Genomic DNA, 19,560 nt, shown 5'->3' with positions numbered 1-19,560 from the left:
GACAATATTCCAAGCAGAGCAGTGGCATAAGATACTTAAATGGCTTTAAGGCAGACCACAGTAAATTCATAGAAAACATCATATGGCAAGTTTGGAACGATTTTGGAGTTATATCACAGACTTTGATTTTCTGATATAAAACATATTCTGTGTGCTAATATCCCCAAAAGAATAACGAAGACACTGGATCACCATGTGTTGTACACGTTCATGCTGTGTTTTAAGAATCCTATCCTCCAGGCTTTCTGCCGATAATTGTGACGGTCAAGAATAAGTTCTTCTCTTGCTTGCAATTCATAACTTGCATTTGGATTTTTTTAACCTCCCCTTCAGTTAAAGCACTACCACTAGTCACAGCTGGAGATGGAAAATTAGGTAGGGTTTACTGGCAATTCTTGGGATACTCAAACCCCTCAAGGTCCCTAGTCAGCAGCTAGTTCCCACACTCCAGGTGCCATGATCTCTAGCAAGTCAGATGAGAGAACAGGACCACTGGATGGTTTTATGTTCTTCTAGTATTGGTCATGGTCCTGACTGATCTGGCATTTTCACCTACCAATATCCTCATTTCCCCCAATTTCTTCCTTTGGAAGACTGCAGTTTGGAAGCATTAAATCTGTTGGACCAAAGGGCTCAACTTTGTGTTAGTATTTTGGAATGCATCTGACAAAGGACTAGAAAGGGATGAAAAAAGGAGAAATATAGAGGAAATCCCAGAAAAGTACAAAACCCCAAGTTCTGTCACTAGGTTGCCTGCAATTGTGGGAACTCATTTCCAAGATACAGAGGGTCACAGTCTGTCTGTCCCTTCTCAGGCACTTATAGACACAGAGGATGAGCCTGGCAAGTGCACTACTGCACAACAATATTGGACAGTCCTGCATCAGGAAATTATTCACGAAAACAAACTTATTTGGAGAAAATGGCTCCTTCCTCCACAATACCAGCCACTCTGCTGAGATGGCAGACCCTGCACTTTTCTCTAAACAGTTGAGAGCAGAGTCCTATCTGAGCCTCCAGCCCCCAATGCAGCACAGTCACCTTTCGTGATGTTGACCTCACGGATGCTGTAGCCCTCGCGCAGCCGGACTGAGACAATGCTCACGAGGTCAGCATGCACCTCCTTCTCTGTGTGCTTCTTCCTCCTCATCGCCAGAGCAGGGTTGCTGCTTGCAGACACCAGATGCTCATTGAACAGTCTGTGCTGGGACACTGCAAATGGCAGAGATGGCGTTTGTAAGGGATCAACTCCCCTGCTCCTCATCTTACAGCAACAGCCCTCCCAAAGTGCTTTACAAAAGCTGCCAGGAACGCTCGCTGGCCTGAAGAACAGTACATCCTTCAAGCACCACTTACACCCACTCCTGATTCTGCAATGCAGCAAACAGGTTCACTAGAGTCAAGAGGCCTGGGAGAGGGGCAGGGTGGGGTGCCAAGCCTTGCTTCCTCTGGGACAGCCTTTGTGACAAGGCACGCACTGGAGTTACACATTTAGCCTAGACAGGCAGAAACTGCACAGCTGTTGCAACAGTCACACAGCAAGCTTTTGGGCTTTACCCCTTTCCCTGGAAAACCTTGAATTCCCAGGTGCTTTCTAAAACGTATCAGCATTTGGAAGCCTTGAGTTTAAACCACTAACACCTGATCTTTTTAAGATTCAACATTTCCAAGTCCCAGGCCGGCTCTCTTCAAACTTGTCACTGTACGTGGCTTCTGCTGCCAAGTTACAGAAAGCGCAGATGGTACCAGCTTATCGCCAGGGCATGAAAGGGTGTTGCCATGTTTTACTGGTAACTAATCTCTCCTGGCATACTCTCAGTCACTAACATTCACAAAATAAGAACAACCAAGAGAGACATTTGAGACGGTTGTCAGGGGTCTAGTTTTTCAATCCAAACTGCCATCTACAAGCCCGATTAGGACAAGCTCTCCAGAACATCCCCATCTGCAAGCTAGCCAGTGTGCAGGAAAGGTTGGACGAGAGCTTCTCACCCCCTCCAAGTTCCAACACAGCGGGCCTAACTGCAGTTTGCTGAGTGAAGTCCACAGAAAGGGGAACGGTGCAAAAAGGGACATTAGTTTTTCCTGATCCACCCAATTCCTGGAACCAGGAGGGGAGTCACAGATGAGGCTGCATGGCCCAATAGTGCCCAGAGCCTACAAGAGGCATGACCCAGAGGGGACAAGGGAGAGCATCAGCATAATAAAGCCTGGGGGAGTCACCCCAAAGACAGGTGCTGTAAGACATCCATCTGCTGGAAGGAAGACATGCACGTTCCTCACCGCAGTAGTATTCTGGATTCAGGGATTCCCCAGTACGCAGAAAGGAGTATAGCAGAAATGCCTTGTGATACACATTCAGATCCAGGCTCAGGGGATCCAGCTCAGGGCACGTGGAGAGGTAAGCACCAAAAGTGGCCATGGCAATGAATTTCATCAGTTCCACATTGGGAACGTGGCCAAAGCTGCAATCGTATGAGTAGACACCGCCCACCTACGGGATGGATGAAGAAGGTACTTGAAAGAGCACAGCAGTGCTGAGGACAAGGCAGAGGACTGGTACAGGCCTCAAACAGGCAGCAAAGTCCCCCTTCCCCTCTGGAGGTTAATGCCACCGACAGCAACCCACCTTCCTCCCTCTGGCAGGTAGCAGCCCCCACACTCACTGCTAATGGCAGACATACCTGTACAAAGGAGCAGGCCACTGTGCCACTGCGGAGCTGGTTGAGTAAAGTCTCGCACACAGCCACATCAGGGACACTTGTCACACCATCCGTAATTATTATTATACCTGTAAACAAGGCAGTATCTTAGTGCACCTTCCATCTCAACCAGCTACCACCCTCCCAGTATATCCACCAGAGAGAAAATTTAGGCAGGGCAAAAGTAGAAAGGAAAATCCTGGCATTGGTTTAGAGCTTCCGAGGCACTCTGGTGCTGGCAAACTTCCTAACTAGGTACAGCAAAACACTGAGCCCGGGTACAGCTCTGCACACCCTGGGTTGTCCTGAGCAAGTGTCACAGCTGCACAAACTCCCTAACGCTGACACATGGCACGTGGTGCAGCGTTGTTCTCCCCATTCCCACCACCACCATTTGGCCAGAGCGCAGAGCAAAAGCTGCTGTTGAAATTTCATCCCCTATAAAATTAATCTCAGCCTAAAGCAGGAGGAATACAACCCTTAGCAAACAACTAGGCAAACCTTAACCCAGAGGATGAAGCCAACCTGCGCTGGAGTTGGAGGGCAGCAGCTGCAGTGCTAGGATCCCCTGCCGGACCATGCTGACAAGGCCAACATCAGCAGTGACAACAGACACGCTGGGCTTCCTCCCAGATGACTCCTGCACGTCACTAGGGCTCTCTTGGCTCAGGGGTGACAAATCCACCTGGAAAAGTAAAAAAACCCCACGAGGCCCCATGGGGCAGACTTCAGCCTAGCTCTAGTTCTCACTCTCCCAAACAGCCTTCAGTCTAGCAGCCCCATGGTACCACAGCCCTGGAGCACTTCAGCAGACTCCACTTCCAGCTTTAATTTCCAGATGTTCTCAGAGTCCTGGTCACGTAGGCCCCTTAGAACAGCTGGGCAAGGCTGCTCAGGGGTGAAGGAAGGGGACAACATGCCCAGAGCTTTATTATAAACTGATTTCTCACAGAAGGGGAAAGATGAGACACTTTGGGGTCACTTAAGCTCTTCTGCAGAGCAAAGCAGTTCCCACTTAAAGAGATGGTGAATAACTCTTCTTCTCCTTGCCATTTAGTAGAAGCTGCAGCTATTCAGCAGCTACTCAAGTAAAACCCAGAAACGCTGTTGGAGGCAGATAGCTGTGTCTCACTTATGAAGCACTGCAGCAGAGGGGGTAAGAAGCCTCATAAGGACCAAGTCTAGCGCCTATACATTTAACTATATTCAAACAGCACTCGTTACGCAACACTGATATAAGCAAATGCAGGTAGGCTTCTCCTGCATCTTCTATGAAAAATATCCCCCAGGCAAAGACTAAAATTTGTATAATTACACTGGTGAGGAACCTACTGCATTCATAATCACCTCATCTCCAGAAGGCTCTGGCAGTTCAACCCTGTAATAAACTATTGCTTCATTTTTACTGCTAATACAGAGAATGGGCGAGACCCTTCCCTGCAAACCTAAGGATGATTGGAGCTGGGAAAAGAAAATTAGAACTAACTAAACTTTTATTCTGCACAAACAGGAGCAGTCTGTGGCTGTGAGCAAAAAACCTGACAATCCATCACTTTAATTTGCCAGATGCCTAAATTCAGACACTTGTTGACAATGATACAGCTAATAAACTTCAAAAGTAAAAAAAGTTTCAGTCCCTGCCCTTCCCCTGGGGCCTCCCACCTCCACCCCACAGCCTGTGGCAGGACTCGCCAGTCCCTCTGGCCTCCTAGTGCGTCTCTTTCCCCCATTTGCATGGAAGAAGTTATAGGGTAGTTTAGCACGAGAGAAATAATGCAGCAAGCAAGAATGAATACAAGGCACTACAAAAACACCAGCTGGACACACTAGAAAAGGTATTTACTTCCTGCAATCTTCTTTCTGTTCCAGGACTGACAGTCATAGCATTCAGAGATATAAATTTCGGCTAGAATATGAGATTTGTAGCACTTCAGATATGCAACTGCAATAGATCACCAGTAACTTCTTGCTCATCTGATTTTGAGACATTTTTTTTTTCTTTTTGCCCAAACTTTAATAACTAATGCTAAATAAGGACTAAATAACCTCAGCCAGGCCAATAATGCCTTTGCAGGAAGTGTGCCCATAGATACAATTGTGACTGCTGCGTGAACTTGGCAGTAACACAATGTAACCTTCCCATTCTTCATTTCCAAGATCAGGGGAGATGATCTTGATGAGAAACCCATAGACATTCTGAATTCCTACAGGGTCTCACTTTTAATTTCATCCTAATTTCAGCTGTATTTTAAAGTACTATCAATAACTTGCTGATACCTATATCCATGGCTACTAACCAGTATCTGCCACAGATTTCAAGGGGTATTAGAAAAAACACCGGCTATTTATTCAGTTTCATGGTCAGTTTTCATGGTAACAAAGAAATATTCTCATTCAAGAAAGGTAACAAGGGCCAAGGGGATATTCAGAGCTGTTTACAGATTAATGATACAGGCATAATCACCTCTCCCACCATCTTCTTCAGAGAGAAAGCACATCCTACAGTTTGTCCCGTGATGTACAAGAAGTCAGCTGCTTTATTGCACAATAATCGTGGGGAAGGTAACCATTCTCATCAGTCCTTCCTCAGTGTTCACGTCTTATTACTGGATCCCACAAAGTTATCTTACAAACTCCTTAGCTGTTCCTTCTCCAGACCTATACCACTGTACCTCTTGCCACCCCACCCCAGAGCAGCCTCAGAGTACAAACCTCCAGGGAGCCAAGAGATGGCAACCACCTCTGCCCTCCTTACCTGCGGTTTGGGTTCATACTGTTGCTGGAGCATCTCTGCCACTTTGTTCTCAAAGGCACATAGCTGCGTGTAAACTTGGTGCAGAAAGGCCTCTCGCTTCGTCTCATCCAGCTGACAACCCTGGAATAGTACCTGGCCCAAGGACACACATAACTCATCAAGTTAACATTTTATAGTACCAGCCCCCAAAACAGTACACAGAAACACAGTTCTGCACAGTGAAGTTCAGACACATCCCTGACAAAGTACAGGTACGCCACAGGCCTCTTCTCACTATTACTGCTCAGGGCCAACTGCCTGTGAGCAATGGTGTCTTGTGCCATCTGCAGTGCACTCTGCAGCAGATGCTCACATCACTCTTTGGGAAATCTCCTTCTTGGGCAAGAAATTTCTACTTCATTTGCCTTCTTCCACAATAAGCAGTTGTCTGGAGAAAGCAACGTGGGATCCTTGTTAGAAGCCATTAACTCCAGTCTGATGTTTCTAAGGAAGGCCTGTTTGTTCTAATCTAACCCACCTACAGACTGATCCAATTATTTTCCAGTAAGTGGCTGGATAAAGGAACAGCAAATTGAAATAAAGAAAAGAAAAAATTAGACTGGACATCAGAAAAGAGGCTGAGTGATGTGACAGAGTGAGCCTGCCACCACAGAAACTCCCCAAGCTGATAGGCATGACACTTTACAGAGGCCACCATTGTACAGACAATCCCTGTCCACAACCAGGATGCAAAGAAGATGCAATGTGTGGACAAAGAACTCAACAGATGGGTCAGATGCTATATGTTATCCACATTCTCTAAATCTCAGATGGGCAAGACCTAATAGTGACATAGGAAAAGTAAATTATTACAATATAGACAGGCTTTCCTGGATGAGTGATATACATACATGCCTTTTCCTCCATAAAAGGAACACAAAGCTTATCCAGTTGTACCCAGAGATTACAGTTCCTGGCCTCATACAATAAATGGGTCTTTAGAGAGATCAGAAGAAGAAAAACGTAGCAACTTCAGAGTGCTCAGTTTAGCACTTTACTCTAAATAGTGAAGATACTGAGGCAAAGCATGACGGTGTCTGCAGGATAGCTGGACAAGATGACACACAAAACATCACCAGCAAATGGAGAAATTCCTGCTACATTTACTTTGGTACAACCTAAGAACGGACCAAAGAGAGGGCCACGCTCTTCAGGCACTATACAGACCATTAAAGGCTGCAGCCTTGCAGCTGCAGGCTTGGGCACAGGCGGGCTGGGGAGAGAGAGGGAGGGAACAAGCATAGACTAACAGGCTCCTCCTGTTACCCCCCACTTTCCCTGGTATTAGCAAAGGGATGAAATACACCATTACAAATGTGCAAATAATGTGAAAACACTGTGAAAGGTGGAAGGGATCAAGGATAAACTTCAAAAACCACACTGGCACCATAAACCAGATTTCAGTTTAATAAACAGACCTGTCCTGGCTCAAGTAAAATCTCACTGATAATCTCAATACTGGGGCCAGCTGCTCTCTCCAGCAAGGAGAAACATATTCATACCAGTGCAAAAAGAGAGCAAGGTTTGTAGGAAGAGGCAATTATCTTTGAATAAACTACTGCTACACAGTTGGAGCAGGCAGACAAGCTTTTGGGCACACCAGCTCTTCTTGAATGCTTCAAGCTAATTATAACAGGCCCAAAAGAATTAGTCAACAGAAATTTAAAAAAAAAAAAAAAACAACAGCAAAACAACAACAAGCACACATTCAACATGAGGGAAATATTCCCTGTTGCCCAACTCTGAGACCATGCCTGCGGGCGGCGTTCTCTGCTAGGCCCTGCTCCCTCACGGGAAACCTCTGCTTCCTGCCCAGAAAGAAGTTGCTCACATCCACTTCCCCACCGCACCAGGCTGCACATTTTAATGAGACAAGCCTGCAGCACCACAGATAACAGAGCCCAGCTACCACATGCCCCTGCTTTCCTCTGTGTTCAGGGGAAGCCTGCACAGTGAGCTGCTCACGCGCTGAGCCGTGCCAGGGGAGAGATTGAACTTTACCTGATGGGACTGCAGGCCAATGATGGAGGAATATGCCTGGATGGTGACAAAGATCTCTGGCTGGTAGATAATGTCTGAACCAGGGATACGAAAGGGTCTTAACAATCCCACCAAGCATCGGGAAAGGGCATGAAACACTTCATCAAAAATTATCTCCCCTGTTGAGTCATCCTACAGAAAAAGAGAAAAGGAACAGCTTTTTCATCTTCTAGGAGTTTCAGTCTCATTGCTGGTTCCCCCACCATGCAGAGCCAACAGCAAAGATCCTCCTACAATGGCAGGTGGATTAAAATGACAGTTCCTCATAAACAAAAGTCACACATTGAGCATTCAGCAGAGAAAGAGGATCTGCCATTAAGCTGCCTAGCTAGGAGCACTGCAAGCCTCCCTCCGGGGAAAAGCAAGACTTCTGCAAAAGTTAAGACTAACACAGAGAGGAATGAGCCTTCTCAGCAAACAGAAACGGGTCCAGCCATTTAACGCGCAACACCCCAATGAGGCAGTTTCAGCACTTACCACAATCCCCGTGGAAGGGCTCAGATCAAGTTCAATCACAAATCGGTACTGGCGGGCCAGGAAGGTGACCCGTGTAGAGGGCACAAGGAGGTAGGGCCTGGGCTGGACGGGCTCGTCTGGCTGCCACCCATTAGGCAGGATGCTGAGAACATCAAGTTCGTTTTCTGACTTTACCTACAAGAACAAGTGACCGGTACGTGAGTAAATGTCAAGCCAAGCCAAAGGAAGAATCAGAGAAAGGAACCGGTTTAAAATCTTCTGCAGGGTCCAGCTGCTCCTGAGTGGCGCAGAACCAGCTTGCCACACCAGGCCGTGGTGACACCATCCAGCCCTGGGCACCGACTCACCAGCTCCGGCTCGGGCACAGCCCAGATGACCTGATGGAGTCTGCTGAGGACCCAGGCGAGGCGCACGTTGCGGGAGATGCGATAATCTTTCTTCATCAGGAGGAAGACGTGCCCGGCCTCCTCCACCTGCGGCGGGAGCACAGCGGCCCAGGTCACCCCGGGGCTCGGCGGCCACCCCGGCCGGCCGGCCGCCCACCCCCAGCCTGCTTCGGCCCCACACCCCTCGCCGTCCCCCATGGGCCAGGCCAGCCCCACGGCGGCTGCCCCTCACCTCGCTCCTGCCCCCGGCTCCCCCCTCCCCAGCTCGGCCGGACCCCCGACCCGCTCCCACCTCCGAGTCGGGTCTCTCGGCGGCCGCCATGTCCGGCGCGGCCCCGCCCCGTGCCCTCTGACCCCCGCCCTCGCGCCCGCCCGGCCCCGCCCCTCGCGGCGGGCGGCTGACCCGGAAGCGCCGCTCTCCCGGGGCAACGGGGCGGCGCCGCCATGCAGGTGAGGGGCGCCGGGGCCGGGCCGGGCCGGGGCTGAGCGCGGCTGCGGCCCCTCCGGGAGGCAGCGGGAAGCGGGCCGGGCCGGGCCGGGGAGGCGCTGCAGGCCTGCCTGGGCTGCCGCCGGGGCCTTGCCGCGGGCGGGAGGCCAGCGCGGCCTGCGGGGCCGCTCCGTGGCCGGGCCCTGCGGTTCGGTGCCTCCTGCCACGGACGCCCCGAGCTCCGCTGGGCTCGCACCGCCTGAGGCGGTGGCCAGCGCTGCTGCCGCCTTTGGCCCGGCCCTGGCGGGGGCTGCGGCCTCCAAGCGGCCATCCCCTCGCCGGCTGCGGCGGTGATTCCTGTCTGCTCCCCAGGGGGCAAACCCACCCCGGGCTGAAGCAGCCTAGGTGGGAGACCCAGCTCGTCCTCGAGCAGCTGGTGCGATGCTTTCCTCTGCAACAGCCTCCCCTCGCTGCAGGGCTGTAGGGTGAGCGTGTGTAGGGGTATCTGAGTGCGCCTCTCCCTCTCAGCCCTTGCTGCAGCCCTTGGTAAGAGTCGTCAAACCAAAGTCCGCCCACCCGGCAGCCTGGTTTTGCTACTAGTGGAGAAGCCCATGCCCAAAAGAGGTTGTGAGAGCAAAATAAGCTACTGATGTTGTTCTGTATAAACTATTGCTAGCACATCCCTTGTGTTTAGTAGTCTTGAATTTTCATTGATGGAAGAAGGATCTAGCTAGTTTTTGAAGTGCTGTGAATTTTTAGCATCTGTGATGTCCAATGGAAAAGAGTTGCAGAGGTTAATGACAGGTTAATGGGCTGTAAAGATCCACCTCCTTTGGTTTGTTTGAAACCACTACCTGCTGGCTTCATGTAAGTCTCAGGGTTGTCCTACCAGAAAAGAAAGTGAAAATGGATTGTACTGTAATTCCTCGTCTGTAGGGTTTGTTATATTGTCTTTCCTTGTTTCAACCACTCGCACATACTGGTCTCTATACTGGTCTCTATTCTGTTTTTAACTGCTGCGTCTATGGAACTGATGAATATTCTTGATCATCCTTGTTGCCTTTATTTGGACATATTCCTACTATAGCCATTTTCAGTTGAAGGGACAAGAGTGACAAATAATATTTGAGATGCAAATGAGGCATGCACTTATACAATGACATAATGATGCTTAGTTTTCTGTTGCTTTCCTAATAAATCCTATCAACACTTTTACTTCCTTGACTGCTTCTTCAGCCTTGGGCAGATGTTTTCATGGGTTACCCTCAGATAATCCTGAGATCTTGTTTGTGAGTGATAACGTTATCAGCTCAGAGAATGTCATTGTGTTCAGAAAGTCAGGATTGTTTGGGGTTTTTTTTTCCCCATTGTTTTGCCATGTGCGTTGCTTTACATTTACCCACTCTGAATTTCACCTTTACCTCACAGTTGCTCCATATCAGGAGGTTCTTCAGCAACCCCTCCCATAAGCCCTATCTCTACTACCTCGGGGCAATTTAGTATTGCTAACTCCTTAAAACACTGCTTGAATATAGCATATGCCTGTGAGAGGCACAGCATTCCTTGGAAACACCGGTCGGTCTTATTGTATGCATGCTTTGCAGTGCTTACATCTGCTTCCAGCATTTAATGGCTTTGGAAAGAGCCTACGAAGAAGGAGGCTTGGAGTACGCTGCTGCCGCAAGAGCAATGCGTGTGCGATAGGATTTCATTCATCCTCTTGAGGACTTCTTGGATAAGCACAGGCAACGGGCCAGGTGAATTGTCATTGGGTGCATATGCCTGGCAACCCTGCAGTAAAACGCTGGCTACCAGCCCAACTTGTAATAGAGTCTTTAGTTAATCTTCTTGCACAAACACAGTGCACACAAACAGTTGTAGACTCATTTCGTAATTGCACAGGAACTGACTAGTCCCATCACAACATGGAGGAGAGTGCTTTTATCTCGAGGTGGAACACCCAGCAATCCGCTCTGTGAATGTCCTCCATGGAGCGGGGATGAAATTTTAACAAAGTTGACTCATCCGTTTCTTCTAAAGTGGTTAAGTGAAGTCTGATCAGTAATTACTAAAAAAAGCCTTTATAGTATTGTCAGACTGTAAATAAAATAGAATAATCTTGTGTTCTCGTGAACGTGGAAGATACCTGATAATCTCTCCGGTGAAACTCACACTGGTCCAGTGTATTTAAACAGAACAAACAACCCAATAGCAAGCGTGCCATAAGCCCAAGTCACTTTATCTGCTTTCCCAATCAGCATTCCCTTTCTGTTATTTGATTGCTTTGTCCCACCCTCCTCATGGATTATTATTGTCCAGTTCTCGACTTACATGAGCAGTTCATTAGGGTTGGGACTTTAATTATATTTTGCGCAATACTCTAGAATTAATAAGTTAGAAGAGATAAGATTCTAGAGGGTTTTTGCAAGAGTCAAGGGTATGCCTTCATGTCTTTGGCAACAGAGTCCCTGTCCTGACACTTTGTCTGTCACCATCCTCCCTTACCCAAGGATTTCAGTGGAAAAGGTAATTTAAACAATGTAATCCAGAGCAAAAGGCAGGAAGTAATGTGTGCATGTGTTGGTATGTGTGGTCTCTGTCACGCAGGGTCTCCCACAGCTGGTAAGGCACAAGTGGAATAGGAGCTGACAGTTTCTTTAGCAGCTGGAAGTGCCACTTGGACAGGAAGAAAGTAAAAAACGAGGTGAACGGCAGAAACTGGAGTCTTTAGGCCATGGATGTAAGATTTGTCCTCATCCCTTGTCTGTCTTGCCTTTTTTTAGAGAGAGGAGAAGCAGTTGGAGCTGACCCTGGAGGCACTCATCAGTCAGGTGGCTGACCTGAAGAACTCCTTGGTCAGTTTCATCTACAAGCTGGAGAATGAGTATGACCGACTCACATGGTAAGGTGTCTCACAGAGCTGGGGGCACTGTCAATCACTGCTGAAGCTCTTCCAGACTTGGCTCAAATGACCACAAAATATAAATAAAAAACATTAGCCTATTGTCAGTAGGTTTAAATTTGCTTTTCACAGTTCTGCTGGAGGAACCACTACACATCTTCCACCAGAAAAACAGGTGAAATCCACTAGACTTGCATCTGCAGTGACTGGAAGCTTCTTGGACAAACTATCTTAGAGACCCACATACACCTTAAAATGAGCAATGGTTCTTTCTGCATTTCTTGACCTTTCTGGCTTTTTCTGGCTCTGGTATAAACTGGGCTCGTGTTTTGCTGGTTCTGCATGTTTTACCAGACAGTTTGAGAGACTTGCAAGGTGGCATTCTCTTCCTGATGGAGCATAAAGATGTTATACAGCTTAATAAACTGTACAATATCTTAGACAGTGTCTGCCACTGCAGCAAAGCTTCAGAGGCAGTTAGCGTTTATAGTTAATGTTGCAGAAGACAGGAGAGGTGATGAATCCCCCAGAGAGAGGAAGTTGAAGGGGACCTCCTTGACAAGATTATCAGTTATTTTTCTTTGTTATTGCTCAGTCTGGATAGCCAAGCTGTAAATATTGTCTCTCCTGGCTGTACTGCTTAGGAGTTAAACTGTTTCTCAGACATTGCTCTAGAATTGCACTGGGAGAGTTAGTGATAAGGAAAGCACTGCATCTGTGTATGTTACTGAAGTCCCAAACAACTGCCACTTCCAGTGGTACTGCTTGTAATGTCCTTGAGCTATTTGCAGCATTTGAGCTATTTGCAGTAGGGACTGGGATTTGTCCACACCTGCACATTCAGCCCTAGGTTTTACTGCTTACTGTCTGGACTAGACTGATTCGAGGGGTAATAGTGCTATTTCCTCACTTCTCAGCCATCTGAGTGAAGAATAGGTAAAAGCCATCTGTGTCATCCCTTTCCATGTTCTGTCCTCTTTATTATGGCCTCAAGTTGTGGCAAGGGAGATTTAGGTTAGATACTAGGAAAAATTTCTTTACTGAGAGGGTTGTCAGACGTTGGAATAGGCTGCCCAGGGAAGTGGTTGAGGCACCATCCCTGGAGGTATTCAAAAAGCGCGTAGACAAGGCACTTCAAGACATGGTTTAGTGGGCATGGATGATGGTTGGACTCGATGATCTTGAAGGTCTTTTCCAACCTAAATGATTCTATGATTCTATGATTTGCTTTCCCAGGCCTTCAGTTCTGGACAGCTTTGCATTGCTCTCAGGGCAGCTGAACACCTTGAATAAAGTGCTAAAACATGAGAAGACCCCACTGTTGCGAAACCAGGTTATCATACCCCTAGTGCTGTCTCCAGACCGCGATGAGGAGATCATGGTAAGAAACTTCCCTCCCCTCTGAGTGTTGGCCCTGGAGTATCGGAAAGTGCTTGTGTATCTGCTCCAGCTTGCCATTCCTTGTGTTTGGCGTTCCTCAACTCTGGGCGTAGAGAAAGAAAAGGTGATGAGTAGCTCTGCCTGGGAGCTGCTTTGCTGGGGGGCTTTCACCTACAAACACTTGCACTGGATACACTTTACAGGAGGTGTTCCTGTTCATAAACATGTTATTTTCATGATGTTGGGGCTGAAAGATACAGTGACTTGTGTAACTGGGAGGTCTCCTTGCAAGCTCCTGGTATTCTCTGCTGTAGCTGTGCTGTTTCTGTCAGACATCTGCATCTAGATGTGCACTGTTTGTCATCTGACCAACATGGTTTGTGTTACAGAGCCTCCAGCATGCACTAGCAACATTTATTCTCTGCTTGAGTGAGAAAATATTTTAACTGATCATGGTCATGCTGGTAGGATTGCACTGTAGACCCCCATGGGTTTCTCTGACTAAACAGGCACAGTGCAAATTCTTAGACAAATTGTTGAAACTTCCTAATGCTCCCCAGATCAAGGTTTCCTCACAGCATGCTACTAGCCTTGTTCCAGCACCATGGCCTGTGCTCTGGTCTGGAGCTGTCTGAGTGCTGGGCTGGAGGAGGGGGCTCTGAGTATGGCTTGTCCCACTATTGCAGCGGCAGACAGAGGGACGTGTGCCAGTGTTCAGCCATGAGGTCGTGCCTGACCATCTTCGAACTAAGCCTGACCCTGAGGTAGAGGAGCAGGAGAAGCAGCTGATCACAGATGCAGCTCGAATTAGCCCTGATGTGGCACAGGTAGGTGAAGAAGAGTTTGATACTTCTGCCTCTTAGTCCTAGGGTACAAGATGCCCTTTAACTCTGCTTCCTTCACCCTTCCATCTGACAGTTTTCTTTTTTGCTGTGTCCTTTTCTGTCTGAGATTTCTCCAGCTGCCCCTAGCTGAGGTTTGGTTTCCTCCACAGTTTCACAAACCAAGGGTATCCAGCCTGCTGGCTGTTCACAGGAGGTGACATCAGATCAGGCAGAGAAAGGCAAAGGCTATCCCAGCCCCATAGTACCCTCCTGCATGCATTAGCACTGAGCTCTCTAGGCTCTGCTACCAAAATGCTTATGTTTGGTTACACAGACCCTGGGAAGAGAAAGCTGGTTCATTTACCTCGCTGACTTGTACTGAGTTGGAGGTATCCTGGTGGTTTCTGATGGTTTTCATTTTGCAGAAGCAGATCCAAAGTCTGAACAAAATGTGCTCAAATCTGCTGGAGAAAATCAGTAAGGAGGAGCGTGAATCTGAAAGTGGAGGTATGTCACTGAGGTAGAAGTGGGGTACAAAAGTCCAAGCAGCAGGCTTGAGAGAGTAGTGGCAAAATAGGTAAATCAGAGAGCCTGAAGCATGGGAAATGCAGATGAGCAGCACAGACGAAAGCATTCCAGAAGATGCAAGATTGGCTGTCCTGGAGCCCCCTAATTTGAAAACGGGTCCTGTGGGTGTGATATGTTCTGCTCGTGTGACCTATGCATGACAGGAAGGTCATTCCAACCCTTTGCCATATCCCCCTTCAAGGAGCTGGTAAGTATTTACCAAGAAAACATCCCAGTCAACTTGGATTAATAAAAATAGCAGTGAAAATGCAGTGGCAGTGAATGGGAAACCCCTTAGCTATGTTCTGAATGAGTCCACAACATGTTTGTTGGCAGGCTTTTGCGTGATGTCCTCTAGATGATGGCTGCTTCAGACTCATGGTCAACCTTTTCAGGTTCTGACTCTGATGCTGGACATCCTTATTTTATTGGTCTCTGCCATCAGCTGTTCACTGTTCCTGGGAGTGCTATGCACAACTCTCAAAGGTTGTGGGGTTTTGGGAGTTTTCTTGTCATCTTTGACACAGATAGTGTAAGCAAGGACCCAAGCACAGGTACTGTCTGGTTTCCGGGATTAATAGTCCGGGATTAATAGTATAACTGGGCAGGTGTGTGGTAGAAGAACTTGCAGACACCGTGCTGCTCATAAGCCTCCAAAAGGGGATGTTGCCATTGTTTATCTAAAACACAGTGCTTGTTACCTGCCATAGGATTCAGCTTGGAAGAGCCTTTAGTGGGAACATTCTCTTTGGCATGGAGGAGTTGGTTCCCTCTATCCTCCCCTGAGCAGTATATGCCCTGCTCTCAGTGGAGAAGCTCTTGGATCACCACCATCCCTGGATTTTGCAGCTTCTTTGACCCTGCTGAGACTCTTGTAGGACAGCTTGTTAGAAACTGATCTCTATTACCTGCACCAAAAGAGCAGAAAAGTAAATTCAGGACCAGCTATGCTACTTTTTAGATTTGATTGCTAAAATGCTCCAAAATCACTTCTTTTTCTACAGGTTTACGACAGAACAAGCAGACTTTCAACCCTGCAGATACCAATGCGCTGGTAGCAGCTGTGGCCTTTGGGAAAGGACTGTCAAACCGGAGACCTCCTGGCTCTGGAGGATCTGTCCAGTCAGGCCAACCCGGAGCTGGTGCCATCATTGCAGGTGCTTCAGGCATGCAGCAGGTCCCAATGTCAGGTGCACCAGCTCAGCAGCAGCCAATGCTGGCAGGAGTGCAGATGGCACAAGCAGGACAGCCAGGTAAATAAGTTGCACGTTGGAGAGCAATTGAAATGCAGGGAGCAAGAAAGACAAATGCCAATGTAGAGATTCTTCCCCAGCCACCCCTTGGATATAACTGAGTAAGAGGTTCCTTTCTGGCCTTAATAACATGAGTCAGGTTGTAACAGTGGAGTAGTACCTGCTTAAAATGGGCTCAAAGTTAGAAATGGATCCCAGCCATCCAGCTTCAGCTTCTTAACTCACACTGCAATACCATTTTAATAATAGACTTAGTGAACATAGGAATCAATATAGAGGGAGATCACAGTGTAGTTTTGGAGGGATCTATGCTCGGGGTTTTGTTGTCAAATTTAAGTTGTAGGTAGGTAAAAAAGTGGAAAAGTTCAATGATAATGAGTTATTTAAAGTACAAAAAAACCAAAAGTTGTCTGTAAAGAGTCACAGAAGGATTTCATATACCAAGTGACTTCACTTAATAATAGTAGATTACATTTGTATTAAACATAAAGTGAAACACATAGGCATAGCAATTTGACTTTACAAAGCACCTGGACTCTAACACAGTTACTTCTATTAGGGAAATAGATACATGATACAGTAGTTCTGTAAAGACATTAATTGGATGTTCAGTTGAGGCAAAAATACTAGAAAAGGAACAGAGAAACAGAGGATGTCATTAGGCCATTGTATAAATCCATTGGGCACCCACAGCTGCAACATTATGTGCAGTTCTGATCTCTTCTTTGCTACTGGGGGTAGCTTTAGGGTAGGGCAAAGAAAGTATGGAAGCCTATAAAATCCCAAATTGTATACAGCAGGTGAGAGGGGAATGATTGTTCATTGTTTCCCATGATACAGAAGGATTGATGAAAGTGCACCAATGAAAATATCAGCTTGTAGATTCAGAACAAAAGGGAGATACTTTTCTGGATACTAAATAATTACACTGTAGAGCACATTGCCAAGTGTGTGATAGGTAGATAAAGTTTATATGAGATGGAAAAGTGAGTAAGTAGGTAAATTTCTGGATGAAAAATCAGTCGACAGCTAATCCCAAAGATACCAGCTCTGACTCCCAAGTCCCTAAGCCTCAATGTGTTAGAAGCAGAGGGGGCATTCTGCAGAGGTATCACTGCAGGCTTGCCCTGTTCTGGTATTCCTCCTTAAGTGTCCTCTGCTCTCAGGAATGGGTTTGGCCTCAGGGACCTACAGGCCTAACCCTGTACTGTCATTCCTATGTTCACGTTAATTGAGATTTTGGGTATCGGATATCCTAATTGGTGTTTTCTTGCCTGTATAATGACTATTGTTCAGAAATGAACTTGAGCAACAATATTAATCCTAAATTAATTATGTATTTATGTAAGAGAAAGTAATTTCCACTGTGATTTCTGGCTGCATGCCCACAAACACTGTCTCCAGCATGGGAGGACAGTCACTTCTGTACATCAAGGAGTGTGCGCTGGTAGCAAGAGCACTTGTCCAGCCTGTGTTACTGGGAAGTTCCCTTTTGATAAGAGCAGCTCTACTGGGTTTCACCAAAGGTCAGTCCCACTGCCCTGCTTTTGATGGTGCCCATTGATGAGGCTAAAAGAATATAGGAACAAAGTATATCCTGACAGCAGTTGTTGTTTAGGGATTTTAAGCCAGAGTTTGGTTTGAGACTAGTGGGTATAGCAGCCATCAATTTCTGCAGTTCCTTTCTGAATTACAATTTTGATTTCTACAACACCTATGGCAGTATGTCCCACAGCTTTATTGCATGTTTTGCTTAAAAAAACTTCCTTTTTATGTTTAAATCTTTTGCCTGATAATTTTATTGCATGTTTCCTTTTTAGCCATGTTGTGAGAAACAGCAAATGGTCATTCCTCAGTTACTTTCCCCATAGTAGTTTTCATTTTCTGGAAGTCTGTCATGTCGTCCTCCCTTTGTCCATTTTTTTTTCCCTAGCTAATGAGTCCTATTCTGTTTAATATGTCTTTGTGTGAAAATTATAATATATCTTGGACCATCCTTGTCACTCTTACCTGCACCTTTTCTGTTTGTTTTCAAGACTGGGAACACCAGAACCACTCACAGTATTCCAAATGTGGGTGAACCATACAGTCCTATTCACTCTTCCTTTTGGAGTAATGTCTAAATGTATTTGTCTACTGATTGTTAGCACTGAAGTGATATCAGATTGCCTGTCAATTCATTGCAGGCAATGACCCATTTTGGATATGTTTGAGAAAGTTTAATAATCTTTATTCTTTTAGCCATTTGCTCATAAAATCTTTTCTTGTCCTGCTGCACTACAGTTTTAATTTTCAGAAGCTGTCCTTTTTTTCTGTTCTAATTTGAACACGTATTCCACTTTCTGAAGGAATGTTCTTTGAATATCCCTCTGTGCTGCTCTTTAATCACTGTCTTTTTGGTTTTTTCTGATCATCTTAGTTTTGTCTAGCACTGTACACTTATTGTAAGCTGCTAGTACAGTGTCTTTGAACTCACTCCCATGTGTGATTGCTATCAGCAAAGAGTAATAATGCCCAAGAGGTGGATGTAGTTAAGAGAAATTAAGGGATCTGAGAGAGGCTTAGTAATTGAAATATACGCTCTGACTATAAATAATGCTACATGGAAGGGGATACAGGCTCTTGTGTTTGCCTCTCTGAAATGGAAGTGGAAATCAGTCTGGGTAGTTCTGTGAGTGCTGCTGCCAGCAACTTCTGTGAGACTGAACAAGTCCCATACTCCTGTAGGAGCCTCCTGACAAAGAGTAGGGCTTGTTTAAGATAGAACAAAGATAGAATTTGAGGGGATAGCAGGGGGACACAGGAACTGTCAAGGAGATTTCTCAAGAGAGAGAGATGCCAATTTGTAGAAGAAATTGATTGTGTGGGGTCAGAAGCTGGAAGATGCTGTAGCAGGTAAGCCTAGTGTGGTACCTGGAGTGGAACAGAAAAAGCCCAGACAGGGCTGTTTTGAGTCTTGCATGCTCCTGAGCAAATGACCTCTCATATAGCCAATTTTGCACTGCTTTTTCTTTTTTGTCTCTTCAGGAAAAATGCCAAGTGGCATAAAAACAAACATCAAATCTGCCTCAATGCATCCATATCAGAGATGAGCTGAGATGAACGAGACCCAGGGAACAGCAGTTAACAGCATTGTTCCTGCTGCAGCCACCATACCTGGATTCCTTCTAGGATTTTCGAGTCCCTTCACATATCCACACACCATATCCAGGGAGACAGGGGTTATGAGGCTCTTCCCTGTGTTTTATTTAGTGCTGGGTGGCTGTGTGGAGCTGCTAGTGGCCATGCCTCCTGGACACAAGTACTTCTCTGTTCAGTCAGAGCAGAGGACTGTGCTTCTGTTATTGATCTCATCTTCTTCAGGTCTGGCCTGGAGGACAACTACCTTTTCCTGATACAGAACCTGAAGAGCTGCATGGAGCACTCTGCTCCTTGTTTCTGCTTGTTCATTTGGGTTGTTCTTTCTTTACTCCCTCTTGTTGAATAAAGACCTTGCTATGCACACTGAGACACTGGTGTCCATCTCTCGGATCATAAGGACTCTCATTTCCCTTTGGTTAAGGCTACAGAGCACTCCAATCTAAAATACACAGAAAATGTTGGAGGCTGAGTGCTGGAGCTGCAGGCTTATGCTTAAAGAGCTGTTATAAAGTGAGTCAGCAGGGTACAAACATAAGCAGTAAACATCTTGTTCATTGTAAACCCATTATGACTATTCCCCAGAAAGCAAAATACTGGGAAAGACTATTAAAAGGCCCACAGCAAGAAGGCAGCATTTCAGGACCAGAAGCACAGAGCTTTTGCATTC

At 46.6% G+C, this 19,560-nt stretch overlaps 2 protein-coding genes across 15 annotated transcripts in view; one reads left to right on the top strand and one right to left on the bottom strand.

The window, feature by feature from the left end:
• The window catches only part of SZT2 (SZT2 subunit of KICSTOR complex), a 60,109-nt gene extending 51,345 nt beyond the window's left edge, over positions 1 to 8,764 (bottom strand). For all 14 annotated transcript variants that reach the window (XR_012652091.1, XM_075039236.1, XM_075039239.1 and 11 more), the window contains exons 1-9: positions 8,692 to 8,764; positions 8,361 to 8,486; positions 8,014 to 8,187; positions 7,498 to 7,668; positions 5,458 to 5,589; positions 3,228 to 3,387; positions 2,685 to 2,791; positions 2,284 to 2,494; positions 1,042 to 1,212 (exon numbers count right to left, since the gene is read on the bottom strand). Coding sequence is in view for 13 of the 14 variants with exons in the window: in XM_075039236.1 (XP_074895337.1) it covers positions 1,042 to 1,212; positions 2,284 to 2,494; positions 2,685 to 2,791; positions 3,228 to 3,387; positions 5,458 to 5,589; positions 7,498 to 7,668; positions 8,014 to 8,187; positions 8,361 to 8,486; positions 8,692 to 8,721 (1,282 nt within the window). In the remaining variant the exon portion in view is untranslated. The remainder of the gene's footprint in view (positions 1 to 1,041; positions 1,213 to 2,283; positions 2,495 to 2,684; positions 2,792 to 3,227; positions 3,388 to 5,457; positions 5,590 to 7,497; positions 7,669 to 8,013; positions 8,188 to 8,360; positions 8,487 to 8,691) is intronic.
• An 8-nt stretch (positions 8,765 to 8,772) lies between these two features.
• MED8 (mediator complex subunit 8) lies at positions 8,773 to 19,260 on the top strand. Its single transcript, XM_075039235.1, has 7 exons — positions 8,773 to 8,849; positions 11,610 to 11,728; positions 12,965 to 13,109; positions 13,795 to 13,935; positions 14,358 to 14,439; positions 15,504 to 15,752; positions 18,780 to 19,260. The coding sequence occupies exons 1-7, from the start codon at positions 8,844 to 8,846 to the stop codon at positions 18,842 to 18,844; spliced, it is 807 nt and encodes a 268-aa protein (XP_074895336.1). The 5' UTR covers positions 8,773 to 8,843; the 3' UTR covers positions 18,845 to 19,260.
• The last annotated feature ends 300 nt before the right edge of the window (positions 19,261 to 19,560 follow it).

This window comes from Buteo buteo, chromosome 10 (genome assembly GCF_964188355.1).
Source record: "Buteo buteo chromosome 10, bButBut1.hap1.1, whole genome shotgun sequence".
NCBI classification, from domain to species: domain Eukaryota; kingdom Metazoa; phylum Chordata; class Aves; order Accipitriformes; family Accipitridae; genus Buteo; species Buteo buteo.
This window is presented reverse-complemented; position numbering and strand designations above follow the sequence as displayed.